The 16,654-nt window shown below is 30.3% G+C and overlaps 1 protein-coding gene across 1 annotated transcript; it reads right to left on the bottom strand.

Annotated features, from left to right (window-relative positions):
- Positions 1–980: 980 nt before the first annotated feature.
- LOC114415410 (long chain acyl-CoA synthetase 9, chloroplastic-like) lies at positions 981–6,470 on the bottom strand. The gene is made up of 11 exons (XM_028380085.1): positions 5,800–6,470; positions 5,648–5,728; positions 4,346–4,609; positions 4,029–4,160; positions 3,729–3,902; positions 3,354–3,583; positions 2,900–3,017; positions 2,682–2,813; positions 2,416–2,550; positions 2,145–2,351; positions 981–1,418 (listed from the first exon to the last, which is right to left on the bottom strand). Exons 1-11 carry the CDS (start codon positions 6,241–6,243, stop codon positions 1,251–1,253), a joined length of 2,085 nt encoding a protein of 694 aa, XP_028235886.1. The 5' UTR covers positions 6,244–6,470; the 3' UTR covers positions 981–1,250.
- Between the last annotated feature and the right edge of the window lie 10,184 nt (positions 6,471–16,654).

Here is a 16,654-nt window from a genome sequence, read left to right as displayed (position 1 = left end):
AAATTAAATTTAATTGACAACGCACGAATAATTCATTATAACATACAATAAGCACAAGAAAGAAAAATTAAGGGAAGAAAGATATAGCCTGGGTTGAAGCGCGTAAACGCTATCCTTAGAGAGAAAACGCCCCCACTGCACGGGTAAGAAATTCTGATTGCGCTCCTCTCCCAAGATACGACAACCCGTTGGTTCCGATCGTGTGCAGCGAAAGGATCCCCGAACCTTATGAACACCAATGCTCTTGCTCTCACAAAAATTAAGTTTTGTATAGGAAAAGAAAGAGATAAATTGTTGGCAGAAAGAAACCAGAGCTCTCAGTCTATCATCTCTAGTAAAGAGGAAAGAGATATATATATAGGCATTTTGCAACAACAAAATATGACCGTTAGAAATATGACCGTTGGAAAACCAACCTACAGTTGTCAAAACAAATCTAACAAACTAGTTTGACTCATTAAAACAAAATCTTAAAAAAATCTAAAATAAATATTTTATTTTATAAAATAGAATTAATATATATTTATAAATTTTAAATTAAAACACAAATATTTATCAACACCCTCAACCCAATTGAATTGTTCCAAAGGTATACACTCCGGGTGGGTATTTTTGGGTTTGGGGCTGAATAATAATAAAAAAAATCTTATATGACTAATCAGGCGAGTGTGGATTAGGAAAATAGTAGTTAACTTTGTCTTACAAATAATTAATAATATAATATAATATAATTATTAAAATATTTAATAATAGTTAATCACTTATAACACAACCATATTTATTCACGTGATTAATCATGTATGTTAGGTGTACAATTTTTGGAAGTACGATAATCAATACACTCGGGAGAATTAAGGTACTTAAAAAAAAAAGGTACACATATTGGCATATTGCCGGCTGGCCACTCAACTCAGGGCAGGGACAATGCTGGTTTTTGTCCAGAATTTTGGAACAAGAGCAGCGATTGGCAGAAATGCAAATTTTTTAATTCTCAGCAGATAAATTTATGATTGAAAAATTGATGAAATATAATAAAACGTTCGATAAATTTCAACACCCCCCGAATTCATGTAATTCAACATTTTGGCCTTCTACTCGTGATAAGCCTCGTTATGCATTATAAATATTATTTAAAATGGATAAATAATTCTAAATAAAAAGATAAAACCCTCCCAACAAAAATAAAGGAAAAAGAATTAAAAGTGGTTTCTTCCATTGGGACGAGTAACCAGATCCAATTTTGGTCTAGTCTACGAGGCATATAACTCTGAGAGATCTGCTTGAAAAGTCTTTCTAAGTATCTCTCTCTTGAGCTTAAGAGCTGCAGTGACTAGGCCAGATTCAGGAGTCCATGGTTCAGAAAGTAACTTAACTTTTGCAGGAATCTCAAATTTCTCCAGACGAGCCGTCTTTGCTTCCTGGAAATGGTTTACGATAGTAAGAAAATAGAATAATGTTACAGCATTTGTTGCAACAATAAAGGCTATGAATACGATGTATGTTGTACTCCGTTAAAATAGTACATACCCGATATCCCTTTTTTTATCAGAGCCCAAAAGAAGAAAAAATAAAATAAAAACACAACTACAAGAAGCAACCTTTATTATTTGTGTTTTGTTATTGAAAAAACCAGTCTAATTGTTAAAATAAAAAAGATAATTTAAATATTTTATACTTTTCACAGGAATAAAAGCTTTTCAAGACATTGAACCAAATTTATCATATTCATGAATTTGTATCTTCTACCATATTAAGGTAATGCTCGTTTTATTAAGTGAAAAATGGAAAACTAGAAAAAAGGCAGGCGAGGGAAAATATGGGATGCGAGGGTGCCAGATAGATGGCCACAAAATCACTTTCAACATTGTTTCATAATTCATAATAAAATGGAAGTTGCCAAAATTTGTTGTACAAAGCAAATATTTCCAACTTTTCCATCTCCTATTGTCCAAGTTCCAACTGCTCAAACAAGCATATTCTAGGACAATATTAGATGAAGAAGTGCTGTTACTCTCAAAGCTGACTCAGTTAACCTTAAGTTTAGATTTTACGGTTGATTTAGACAAATGTACTTTCTAAAACTGAATTTTCTTTCCAAAATATTACCAATAAGTTGTAAAAGAACTTTGATACAAAAGGCATACCTTTACAAGTGATGCATGCACCTCCTTCACAGTTTCTTCTTTGCTGCACAATTCTGAAAGATCAGAATAAGCAATCCCTTGCTTTGAAGCCCATTGCTCCAAAGCAGAATGAGAAACTACAACGAGTGCCACACAGTAGCTATGAAAAGGATCAGCATGCAACATGATATTGTCTACGAAGGGACTGGCAGAAACAGCTGCCTCAACCTGTATTTAATAAAATTATTATTAAATATTAAACGAAGTGCATTCCACAAACCAACATTCATACCTTTCCCAAGGACACATATTCTCCATGCTGTAGTTTAACTATGTCCTTTTTCCTATCAATGATCTCAAGGCAACCATCTTTATGGAATCTCCCTATGTCACCAGTGTAGAACCACCTCATTCCTCTTTCATCAACCTTTATAACAGAAGAAAAGTAGATATATATAAGTTAAAAAAAAAAGAGCAATATTGCCAAGGACTAGGTCTTCTAAAAGCTTAACAGTTACATGAAGTTTCATTAATAGAGAAAGAGAAATATAACAACACCTTGTAAGATTCTTTTGTTTTTTCTTCATTTTTGAAGTATCCAAGAGTGACATTTGGACCACCAATTACAATTTCACCTCGCGCCATTGGTGAGTCACTGGTTGAATATCCACCTTCGGGCCAGTCAATTAGCTGAGGGAAAAAAGGAGCATTTATGTTAGTAAATATTCCTTGAGGTTAAAATGTATGGAGGTGGATTACATCTAATCAATTACTACCTTAATATATGAGCAAGGAACAGGTGGCCCAACACGTCCAACAGATGTATCGTCAAAATCAGAGAATGACCCACCAGCACAAGTCTCTGTTAGACCATATCCTTGACCTATTGGAGCACTGAAAATGAAAACCAAATATAAATGTGACAGAAAAAAGATAATACAGGAAATCTGTAAAGCAAAACAGAAAAAGTACATGATAAAGCTAGACAATTCTAGAGCAAATCTAGTATTTTTTATTTTAGAAGGCCAATCTATAGGACTTGAATTTTCCAAGAAAAATAAGCAAACTAACATAAAGTGATGATTATATTTAATATCAACTATCAAGCGGAGTATTTCTTCTTCACAAAGAACTTCTGTAGTGTTTTTTTTATTATTTCTTTAGGAGAATATCTTAGAATGATATTCCTTTATTTACAAAAAAAAGGTTTGAAAATGCAACAATACTGACCCAAGACAAATATTGATGAATCTTTGGGTATCACCAGAAAGGGGAGCACCACCACACAGTATAAACCGAATGCGACCACCCAAAATTGCTTGAACCTTTTTGAACACGAGAAAATTCCATAGAGCTTTTTCCAAGCCCCAAGCACCAAACCAGCAACCATTAATTGCTTGTAATCTTCGTGAATAGGCTAAATGAAACAACTTCTTTGACAATCCTCCCTTTGAATTTACCTGCACGATCAGGGTTTAGTCTTACTACGTTGACTGTATACCTACAACTACAAGGTTTATTCACCAAGCTCACTAACATAGAGACATCAACGCATAATATTGATATGTAGGAGTGTATTCTTCAATTGCATCACAAATCAAATACCTTCTTGAGCACTCCGTCACGTACACGATCAAGAATTGCTGGTACAGCTGCCATCACAGTTGGCATCAGTGCAGTGGAATCCCCCTGTTTCCCCTTTTTTATTTTGTTTGATGTATCAGTTAAAGTCAAAGGAGATCCATATCCTATACAACCTCCAACAGCTGCAATCAAATTCTAAAACAAGTATTTGAGTTTGTCAAAACATCCAACATAAGAAAAATTAAGAAACTAAAACACAATCTAAATTCCCTTTAAACTGAAATATTTATTCAATCCATTCACTGAAGTAGAAACCCATACCTCAGCTACTAATTCAAGGATATGAGCCATCGGTAAGTATGCTAGATAGACATCCTTTGGTCCAAGGTTAGGAACTATTATCATTACAGAAGAGACTGTTGCCAAGACATTGCCATGTGTCATCATCACACCCTGTGAAAAGAAAGAAATTCAAGAAATGATACAACAAAAAAGAGAGGAAGAGAAAAAGGATTACAAAATTAAGTTAAAAAAATGGTCCCTTCTAGATTCTAGACTACTATTTAGGAAATTCAATCCAGTGAAATGATAGAATAGTTGTCATTGGAAGAACAAAATAACTCAAGGACACTTTTCACCTTAGGTAATCCTGTACTTCCACTTGTGTACATTATAACTGCAACATCTGCTGAAAGAGGTAAATCAGCCTCAACAGGATTTTCTCTACCAAGCCTCTCAACATTAGAAAACGTAGTGATTTTCCAGCCATGCTGAGCAGACGAGGCATCAGATGGGATATCATCGTCCATGCATATCACACGTTTCACTGAGTCAAGTTGACCACTAATATTTACTAGTGATTTCAATTCTTTGCGCCCACAAATCACAGTTGTAACCTCTGTCTGGCACAGATTTTGCAAGTTAGCTTACAAAAAAAACAAGAACATGAACTAAGAAACACATCAAATTCAGTAAACCTTTTCAAAGCACATAAACAAAATTCAAAAAGTAAATCTAAATATTGAGAACAATCTACAGCAAAATTAACAAATATATAATGAAACAGAGTTGAATTCTTGACCACAAAATAAACTTTGAATACCAGAGTTGTATGTTGAGAAGTTGAATGACGTTCTACAAACAAGTTGTAAATGAAAAGAAGGGACTGAAGTTAAGAATAAAATCAAGAACTTCATCATGAGAAAAGAACAAATAATTAAGCGTATGTTTGGGGTAACGTTAAAGGGTTATCCAACGTACTTTTGCCAATGCATCCCCTTCGTAACTTCTCCATTTAGATGTGTTGGAACTTGAAATTTGTGCTAGCAATATTTGAACGGTTAAGCAAACATACGCTAATACCTTAGTTTACCTAAATGAAACCCTCCACCCGAAGGTTTTCTGTCCCTATTACTTCTGTTTTAAACAATTGATAGTTTATACAATGTCACCTTAACAATTGCCAAAAGCATTTATTTGGTGTGCATGGTAGGAGAGGAGAACATGCAACATTTTAAGAAGCATGTTATATTGTTATGCTATGACATTTGTTGTGAGACCGGATAGTCTTTGCAGTATTTCTAGTGTTCCACTACTGCTAGTGGTACATTTTAAAAGTAAAAAAATCCAAGAGAAATTAAAAGAAAAATATATAACTTTACACTTATAATTCCATCGCCGTCCTTTTTTTTTTCATTTTCTATAATACCATGAGGACGAGTATATCTTATTCCTTGTTTAGAAATTTACAGTTTCTTTTCTCACCGTCAAAAATTTTCATATCACTATACAAAAGAAAAGGTCACAAAGATCTGATTCTACCTCTTAAGACTAAACAAATGAACCACATTATAGCATAATCATAGAAACATAATATATAGCAGTAACACTTCTCAGTCTGTAATGATTAACATAAATAAAGTCATAAACAGAGAACAAACCTCATTCAACGAGTGACACAAAGCTTCCTTTCCCAACGACGAATACATAGTCACAACCGTCACATTCCTCCTGAAGCAACCCTGAAAAAGAAACAAAACCATGAGAAACAAAAAAAATAAAAAATTGTTCCAATCACAAAAGACATACACACCTGCAGTGCAATAAACCATCGTTCTCTGGTGTCAGCGAAGATAGCAACGCGTTCCTCCCGGCGATGGCCGAGCGACGCCAAACCGGACGCGAAACTCGAGACGGATTCAAACACTTTCCCGTAGGTGAGCCACTGGTAGTCCCCGAGGTCAAGCTTCTCGAAGGTTCTACCGTCGGGAGAGGTCTCCATCTCACGCGCGATCAGAGCGCGCGTGCCGAGCAGAACGCGCTCCTGGTGCTCCCTGCATGCGCGCTCAAAGAGCTCCGCGAGCGTTGTGACGCCCTCCCACGCGGAGCTGAGCGGTGAATCGAAGCGGTGATTGCGCAGCGCGAGGCCGGGCTCGCCGCCGGCTTCGGCGGGGATGCCACGGCGCTTGTTGGAGCTGCGGCTGCGGTAGAGAAGGACGAGGAGCGGAACCACGAGGCCGATAATGTAGGCGTTCATATTGCTGATCCAACGGTCGCAGAACAATTCGGAGGAAATGTGATGTTGTTTTGGTGGTGGCGATCGAAGGAGACGGTGGTTTCAGAAGAACGATGAGCGGTTAATGAGTTTGCATTGGGATCATAGGAATGAGGAATTTGAAGAATGGACGTGGGAAGTGCTGTGAATGTGATGGCTAGTTGCTACTACACTGAGGCGGAGAGTACAAAGGGAGATCAGGTTTGGAATTTCACACTGCTTGTATTTATTTTAGTAATTAGTATTATCTTTTTTTCACAATCAATAAAAAAAATTAAAAATATTACTTCTTTGAAATACTACATGCAATAAATGTCCAACCAATAAATTGTTCATGCATTATGTACGTGTTCTTAATTTAAGTGAAATTTAAAATCAAATTTTTTTATTATTAAATAATACAAGTAGTAAATTTAAGTAGTATATATTAATTAAAAAGTAGTATGTAATTAAATTTTTTTATTTTTAATAAAGAATATTTTATTTTATGGAGTAAAAATAAATAATAATATTATATTTTTTTAAGAAATTGGTGAAAATAACTCATGTGAATTCTAACAAGTCAATTTTTTTATCTATTAATTTGACGTAGTGAGTTAATTTTTAAAAGTCTGAATTGGAATTAATCAAAAGTGTTTGAAAGCGAAAACAAATTATAAAAAAAAAATTAATTTGCTTTGGTTTTATTTTTCTAAATATCATGATTTTTGTATCTAGTCTCTCATTTTAAAAAATGATAATATAATCTAAATAGGTTGTTAACTTTTGATGAAAGTCTTTCTCATACGTGCAGCAGTTTTAGTTAAACATAGACAAACACGCTTAAAGGATGTAACTACTGATAGAAAAACCACTAATATATGATTATCGTTGAAGAAAATATTGGATGCAAAAGAGTTTCTAAAAGCGTGTAAGACCGTGTCGCCTTCCACCATAATCATGTGAGAAAATTAGATATTTACTTATACCAAATTTAGCAAAAGTGGCATTGACAATTAATGAGCAACTATTATAATCCTTAACTTGGATTGGATTTTAAAATTAAATTAATTATTTTGTTGGTCTTCCATTCCCAGTTTTCTATTATATTCATATTTTTCATATTACTTTTACATCTTTCCCTCACTTCTATTTTCTAAAATAATTTTTTGAAAAATATTTTATAAAATAGTTTTAAAAACTAAAAAAATAAGAATAATCAAACACTCCTGCATTGTGGAAAAGATTACTATCTTAAAACAATTGTGGACAAAATTTCCGCTTTTTAGTATACAATCAAGCTGGTAAATAATGTAGCCAATATAAAACAATTTATTTCACTGATAAAAAAACAATTTATTTATTCATCCATTGAATCAAGAAACTTGATTATCCCAAACTTACTTTTTTTTTTTCAGGTGAGTGTGCATGTATTCTGGAAATTGAGTTTATAAACAAATTCCTAAAGGGGAACTGATTTTTCTAACTTTCAGTTTTTAAATTTTATTTACACCTGTTTTTTGCAAACAAAGAATTTATTTTCTTTGGGTCAACAAGCAAACTCTAAATTGAAAACCAGCCCTTTGTTTTTTGCTTTAGAAGCTGGTGGTGGGCCTCAGAAAATACTTGGGTTGTCTTGTGCGCGACCCAGGTGTAATTCTCATTCACGTGTTGTTGTTTCCCTTCCAATACCAAAATTAAAGACAAAAGAAAGAAACCTGGTAGTTGATGAATGATCATGGAAATGGATGAGACATGTCCAGACTCACCTTGTGTCTGTGTGTGCTGGGGGGGCTGCATGCCCGTGTGTTAAGTTTTTGCTGAGATGTAAATTAAAGAAATAGAAGAAACAGAAATTAAAAAAAAAATCATAAGATATATATATAACCAGGAGGTGTAATTTCTTTCTTACTGGTCTATTATTTTGGAATAAGGTGATAACTTCTGTTGCTTTGATTGTATGTTGAAATAACAAATAAAATTTTATAATATAATAAAGAAATTTCTACACAAGTTAATTATAATAAATATCTCACTTTTCCTCGCAGATTTATTTCTAATCTTGAAAGGATATTTGAAGGTGAGTCCTACCAATAGAAACTCTTTCTTCCCTGTTCTAAACAAAAGAAGATATACTTTGTGAATAAAAAAACAAAAAAAAAAAACTCTAGATTAGGTATTCTTCCTTCCTATTATCTTTCTTTCCAAATTTCATCCCACCAAAAGAACCTAAAAACATGGGATGTAATTTTGAACTTTTCCTATGAAAAACAAACGAATCAAACTTCAAATTAGTCTAATATAATCGAGTGAGATAGAATAATTCATTTTTTATTGAACCCCTTTTTTTTCTTCTGAGGTAAATTTTATTAGAGAGAGACTTTAACTCATTACTTTAGCAACTAAGCTCGTGGAAATTTTTCTACCACTAAAATAAATAGATCAAAAACTTAAAAGGAATTGAATAAAATTATAAATAAAATAAATTTCAATAATAATCATAAAATATATTTCATCCGTCATAAAATAAATGTTATACTTGAAAAACAATTGTCCCAAAACGAGTGTTATGATAATTTTTTAATATAATATTAATTTTTTTTTAATAATAATCCTAAAAATGTTATTTTAACTTTTCAATATAATATTACTAAAGTATGTTTTATAAAATTATTATTCTTTTATTTATTTATTACTTTTCTTTCTCTGTGTAAAACAATTGAATACTCATCATTATTATCATATAGGGGGGAGCTGGGATATTCACCAAAAAAAAGGGGGGGAGCTGGGATGGTTGAAGAATTTAGTTTCTCAACAAATAATGTCGGATACTCTAAGAAACCCAACAAATAAATAAAAAAAATAATTGAAGTGAATTAGATTATTAATAGGGATAGTGCTAAATTATCAATCATAGTTTAAGATTCTATGAGCATATAGTATATTGTCAAGTCATTTTTCTTTTGGTTTAATTTTTTTTTTTTGGTGCATGCAGTTTAGCATTTTTTTTTCACTTTGGTTTTTGCAAAATTTTATTTTTTATTTTAGTTCTTATAAAATATGTTTATCTTTTTTATCCTTAAGACGTTTTATGTAGTGCCTAAACGGTGAAAAAATATTATCTAAAATGAAAAACAAAACAAACATATTTTATAAAAATTAAAATGAGAAAAAAATTACAAGAAAATAAAAAAAATGCTAAATTGCAAGAATGGAAAAAGGTATTTAAATCTTTTCTTTTCTAAATACGGCAATTGTCATCCTTAGTTTAAGGTTCTATATAGGTATACCAACAAAATTACAGCAATTATAAACAAATGATAATTTTTATTCTTCATCCCATTTAACCTAGTCGACTAAATAATTTTGTCAGTCAAAAGAGCCTGTCATTCAAATGTGAAATCTATTTGAAAAAGGTTGCATGTCTCTGAGTGAAAATGTACTGATATTAACGTATGGTTCATAAAGTAAATTATACTTACCTCTCAAGCTTTAGTGCATTACAAGTGAGTCTACAGCAACGATTATTATAACCTTTTTTTTTTCGGGGGTTGGGTGGAAGAACTTACTGTTTCAATCAAGAAATAAGAAAATACCATACCTTTTAGTATGATTAAAAAGAAGAAAGAAACAATGACACCGATTACCAAATATAAAATGTGGTAAAGCAATGCACCAAAAAAACAGAGTAATAAAATGATCATATGATGGGTTGGTATGGTGATAAAATACTTAAGCAACATGCTATGCCTATCGGTAAGGATGGTTGTACTTCAGCAGGCTCATGGTGAGAACCGTATGTAACCGTGATTGAGAAGTTAAAATTAAATAAAGCTGTGCTTACGAATTTAACAATCGGTTTGATTTAGTATGTGTTTCTTCATGGTTGATTGGCCACCTTGTTTTCACTCAAGTCTGCAACTTGAATGCCAAATTATACCTCTTGCAAGGTTTGATATCATAAGACGATCTAACAACATATTCTATTTATGTGTATAATATAATTTGGAATAATAAAAGCTGACAAAAAAATTTAGTATTGTCTCCGTAATTCTCAAATGTTCGTTATGATAATTTTCTCAATTTCTATTTGATTTGGAGTGCTACTTGTTTATCCTTCACACCCTTTGGGTCATCGAGTTATTAGTAAATTAGATTTTTGGGCTGATGTATGTTTTTATTGACCAATTTGGACCTAAGACATTGGTCCAGAACATATAATTTTAAAATCTATAAAAAAAATATATGAATTATTTAATTATGTAATCATTGAGTAAGTTTCAAAATATGGTACAAAATAAAAGGTTACAATTTAATAGTTAAATTGATAAACAAAAATACATACTATACACACAAGTAATTAATTGAATAGTGCAAAATTTTTATTAAATAATTTTATATTAAAAAATGTATGTAGAGATTAAAAGTTGCTATCACTGATCAAATTCTTAAAATTTTAAATCATGCCTTGTGTCAATTGGAAAATTTGACAAAAATTAACAAAATTGTTTCACATTTCTTAATAAAATTCAAATTCTTTAAGATAAATAATCTAAGGTATAGTATTCAATATCTTTTGAGGTTTTGGTGTGTTTATCAACCCAAAAAATAACATTTAATGGTAAGCTATTATCTATACTTACAAAATTTTGTTATTTCTTTGAGCATTTCCCATCCCATGTATAATTTCTCGTTCCAGTAGCTGACTTGCATCACCAGGCAATTGCAAAGTGGTCACAGTATGAATTAGAGATAAAGTGAGTTAATCAAATTAAATTAACGGTAGTTTTCTGCAGTCTCCTAAATTTCGCAGTCACTATTATACCCTTTATTGGTGCAAAAAACAGAACCAACTTGTCCATCATGCTTAACACCACAAATTAAATCAATTGCCACTGGGAGAAAAGGATACAGGCTAGGTTGGTTGAATTGATGTAAGTTCCTGTTAAGATTTTAGCATGTATTGGTCTTGAAAAGGGCATCATTTTCTTTTCTTAATCTTTTTATTAAACATGATGATAATAATAGTTATACGACACTAATTACAATTAATTGACGCTCGGCCATATTTTTCAATTTTCATACCCAAAAAAATCACAAGATATCTCATAGGTACTAGGTAGCATAGACGAATCACATGGAATATTTCACAATTGTGAAAAGTTCCTATTGATGTGCCTTACTTTGCCAAACTTGGGCAGCCACATTTATTACTCAATTTTTTTTTTCAATAAGATCGTGAATTCGTGATACGTCCGATTAGTCTAGCCACATATTTAATAAAAGTTAAATTAATTAAATGTTAAATAGGGACTGAATCATTTACTCGTTTAGCCCATATGTGATTTTAATGAGTTATTGAACACTTGTACTCATGTCATGTTCATGTGAACTATGGTGAGTTTTGTAGACCTTGTCATGTAATTTCTAAGATGATAAGTTTAACAAATACAAAGACATTCTCCTCTTGTACATATTGTAATTGTCCATTGAGATCACCAGGCGAATTCATTTTCCTTTTTTTTTTTTCCTATAACTCAATCTTTTCATAACTCTTGTAGTACATGTCATATTTCAAGATTAAAGATTTTTTTAATCAAATTTTTAGCACATGTAGCAATAGAATATATGAGTTGACTGGTGTGTCAAATACAAGGGGAACGGCCGTTGACGCAGACCCTCTGAACCGTTTTAGAAGCAGTGCTATGAATCCAGCTGCACGCAAGGAAGTAGCAAAAACAAACTAGTGCTTAATTTTGTCCTTTTATTTTTTTTATTTGGGAAAAATATAAATTATATTAAATCCAAAATGATACAATAATAAACGCGACATACCCGCAGTTCAAGAAAATCAAAAGTATCCATAATACAAGAAGATCTATATCAAGATGCTAAAACAAATACAACGGGTGCATTTATCAATACTTATAAGAAACTTAATCTTGTTAATAATATCTATTAAAAAAATTGATAATCTTCAAAAATTAACTTATTCTTAGTCAGCAAGTAGACCTTTTACTTTTCTAGGAGGTTTGGGGGATATACATTTGGCTTATGCTGACTTCGTAAACTCCACCGAACAAAAAGTATACAACAAATATCGTGGAACTATGCTACGGCTAATTTGAAGGCATATGATTCAATGGAGGAGGTGTATCTTGTCACTTTTGGCAGCACAAAACGAGAGCAACCCAATTTTCCATAAATATATTATTATGTTCATAATTAATAAATTGTTATAACATTTTTTATAATTTGATTGTTACTTTTCTATTATATCACTCATCTTTTTCTATAATTTATCAGTTACCGTTTTGTAAGGATATCTTGATTGCTGTTTATGAAGTGTTTTTATAGTATAAAGAGAAAATTAAACCACCCCACAACAACTAAAATCCTCTAGGGGAAAAATACATGATACTCATGGACTTAGAAAGATATTGAAATAAAAGATGGAAGAAAACTAAAGACATGAAAATAATTCTGTGTAGACAGCTCAAACTTTGCTGGCTAATCAGCTAATTAGTTAGCTTCCCATGTAGTGTGGGTGAAAGAGACCTAAAAATATCTACCAAATGCATCAATTTTTTACTGCTAACAGGAGGAAGTACATTTGATTTGATGTTTTGACAATTATCGTACGTGTAGTTTTTATGCGTGTATTTATAATAATAATTTTGCGTCCAATTAACTAGGGAAGGTCCTTCTGGTGGTAACTCTGTGTGGCTGCCACTTGTCAGTACTCTGTACACTTTCATTTAGCAATATTCTTAGTTGTAATTTATTATGTTAAAAAAATTAATAAATTACAACTTTTATATATTACCCATATAATCTCACTCACGTGTCATATCAGTCGATATGATATAATTTCAACAACTTGTATGAAAGAGATGACACCTGGGTACTGATAAATTGAAAAGTTACCTTAATTACGAAAGAGGCTTTGGATCTCTAATCTAAACTACCCTTCCGAGATCCCTCCTATCATGCTTTTACTGTCAGTTCTCAAATCCCTATTGTCCGGTAGTTGGGTTGCCGTGTGAATATTTTGAATTGAAAAATATTAAACATTTTAAATATTTTAAGACATTAAATGTATATAATATATATTTATTTTAGTTTAATATTTTCTTCATAAAATATAAAAAATTAAATGTGAGAAAGATTTAGCATTATTCAAAAAGATTAATACACATTTCTAAAAATGACAAGTACGTATAAAGTATAATTCATATTTATTTTATTAGTTTCGGTAACATATTTTTTAAAAGCATTATTAAACATGAAAGTAAAATGTAAAATGTTAGTAAAATTTATTGTTTTATTTGTTTTATAGCCTGTAATAAAAAAAATTGTTAACGCATAAATTTCAATTTTAGGAAATATAGTATAACTTGTTCCGGAGATGGAAAATAACATTGTAATTATAGTAAAAAAATAAAAGACGGTGTTTTCTGTTATTATCCCTTCTGGATTTTAAATTTTTTTGGGCTGGTTTAACTCCTTTTATATCACATTAAAAAAAATTAAAGAACAATATTACAAAGATATAACTTTTCTACCAAGGATAACATAATTTAATTCTTTAAACATATAAAGAGAGGTTTATTATCATTACCTGCTTATAGAAAATTTTTATAATAAGAAGCTAAAAGCAAAATTCACTTTAATAATGTTTTGTCTTGAGATTAATTTCATAACTTTTGACTATGAGATAACTTTTAAAAAAAAAAAAAAGAATATATATTTTTTCTAAACAGAATATTATAGGAATATGATATGAATCATATAATTTATTCTTAAAATATATCAAATTATTATTTTTCTTTAAAATAATTACAAATGCTTTAGATTCTCATCGAAGGAGTTCATGATACATGTGGATAAAGATAGACTTTGAGTATTTAATTAACTAAATAAATTAAGTATATTTTTTAGCAGTCTTTTTACATGATTGGTATATATAAAAGAGTAAATTACACTTTCTTAAAAAAAAGAGTAAATTACACCAATACATATTAAGACTTTTTGAGATTATGCATGACCTCATTACTTTTTAATATTTACAACAATTCCCTTCTAGAGACGTATAGTGTTGTGTGTTGTTTATTATGTAACATAGGCTGTCACTATGACACTATATAGAGAGAGAGAGGAAAGTTGGTATAATGTGTTTCATGAGTGGGTATTAATATAAGTTAGTTTGATTGAAATTGAATTTGAATATCTTGAATAATATTTTAAATTTGATTCTTATAGATAAAAAAGATGTAATTAAAAAGAAAAAAGTTCATTGAAGGTGGTATGCCAAAGTCTTTCTAGAAAGTAAATACTATTCAGAGAAAAAAAAAACATATTTTGTGAACTTTTTAACAGGTTAGAGAAATTTCGTGAAATCTCATGAAATGCTGGTGTAATTTATTATAAAGATGTAACTTATTTTAATTAAAACTAAATTAACGTTATCAAGAATTTATTAAAATAAATTAAATTCATAGAATATTATCTATATCTAAATATTAAATATTTGTTTGTTTTAAGTCAATTTTGCATTTCGAGACATGTTCATCGTAATTCTACAAACACAAAGTTTTGATGCCAAACGTAATTCAACGGATTCTCAAACAGTCTAAAAATATGTTTGGATATCCGTTAAAAGTTTGTTCAACGAAAAAAAACATATTTCCTAGACATTAACTTGGAAGTAACAGAACGTTTTTACAAGCACGCACTAAACAGTTGATGAAACCTTATAAATTTATTAATCTCAGCATGAAGTAGCATATATTGTAATTGTCAGCTTGGTTATACGTTAAAGAAAGAAAACGAGTATCACCGTGAAGCATTTTTTGAAGTAACATCTGCGTCCGTTTTTTTAAAAAATTTAACGTAATTTTATAGTTAAGTAAACGGGGGTAAATCAAATTCAATTCAAGCATATGTTTGGACAGACTGTAAATGCGTAAAATTACGTTTGATTTGTGAAGAATATATAAAAATTGCATCTGTTAGTTCTGATCATGAGAAAGATGCGCATAACAATTCATTCAAACACATGACTAAATATTACTATCAATAAAAAAATAATTGTCTACGCGATCTCAATGGTGAAGTTTGTTTTTTAATTTGTCTGTTAGAAAAAAGTTTGTTTTTTTTTGTCAGATTTGAAGTTCAATTTTTGCCGCAAAATATTTTTTCTTAAGGAATATAAGTACAGATATAAAATAATCGAAAAACGAAAAACAATAACCCATCCCAGGCAAGTATATACATCGTAATTTGGATGGAAGAGTAAATGCCAACTTTTTTTTATATGATATTAGAACCTTGCTTCAGTAGAAGTTAGTTTCACTGTTCCCGATAAGCATATTAACCAAACATGCCGTAGCATTTTTCCACAATAAATCGATCCGGTTGTAATTTGCGGTTACATTGTTTCCTTATAATTTCTAAATTACATCCTTCTTTTAATTTATTTTTTAACGACTATAGTTATTTATGCCTAAAAATTATTGTGTATTGTAATCCAGTTTATTTTAATATAAAAGACTTTTTCAGAGATAATTTTTCTCCTCCTAATGTATTTAGTGTCATGTATAGTTAATTTTAAATTTCTACTATTAACTTTAAATAATAGAGAATGAAACAAAAAATATTTAGGGTCATATTTTTTTTATAAATTACATATATTGATACAGATAATCTTACTCAAGTCAAATAAAATTATTATAACTATCAAAATTCTCTTTTTAAATATTTATGTAACAATTACATTTATAAATTGAAAAAACATCTAAAATTAATTATTAATGATGCTTAAATTTTTAGATAGAGAGAGAATATACTTGAAAAGGCATATCATAATCGCCATTTTCGTTGAGGTTTTCTTATCTTAAGATTGATTAAAATATAGCACATTCTATATTGATTTTTTATTATTAATAATTTAATAGTACCATTACCCTTTTTTGAACATAACAGCATTAATATTATTAGTTTAAATATAATTTAACAATAAGATAATATTGATTTTATGTTATAAAAGCTATGTCACTTTTAATAATTACAAATCCTAACATGATTTTATTTAAGAATCTAGATTATAGACTGTAAATTAATTATTCCATATTTTAAATAAAGCACTATCTAATTTAGTTATGATTAAGTCACACAATTTATTAATTTAATTAATTAATTAATTAATAAAAACTACACGTAGAATAATATTTAAAACATCAATATCGCCAACTCGTTCATTAATGTAACACAATACAGGGCAACAATTAATTAAGAATATCCGACAAGATTTTGTTAACAGTTAACTTTAAGACAATAATTGATGGATTAAGGTTAAAGATATTTTTTAAAAAACATAACATTCAATGTTATAAACACATTTTTAACATAACTA

The sequence above is a fragment of the Glycine soja genome, chromosome 6 (genome assembly GCF_004193775.1).
Source record: "Glycine soja cultivar W05 chromosome 6, ASM419377v2, whole genome shotgun sequence".
Lineage (NCBI taxonomy): Eukaryota > Viridiplantae > Streptophyta > Magnoliopsida > Fabales > Fabaceae > Glycine > Glycine soja.
This window is presented reverse-complemented; position numbering and strand designations above follow the sequence as displayed.

Coding starts and splice junctions, on each gene's coding strand:
- LOC114415410 (XM_028380085.1), bottom strand. CDS start 6,243: ATGAACGCCTACATTATCGGCCTCGTGGTTCCGCTCCTCGTCCTTCTC. Junction 3,903..4,028: donor TCCTTGAATTAGTAGCTGAG/GTATGGGTTTCT, acceptor TACTTGTTTTAG/AATTTGATTGCAGCTGTTGG. Junction 2,814..2,899: donor TTCCTTGCTCATATATTAAG/GTAGTAATTGAT, acceptor TTTTTCCCTCAG/CTAATTGACTGGCCCGAAGG.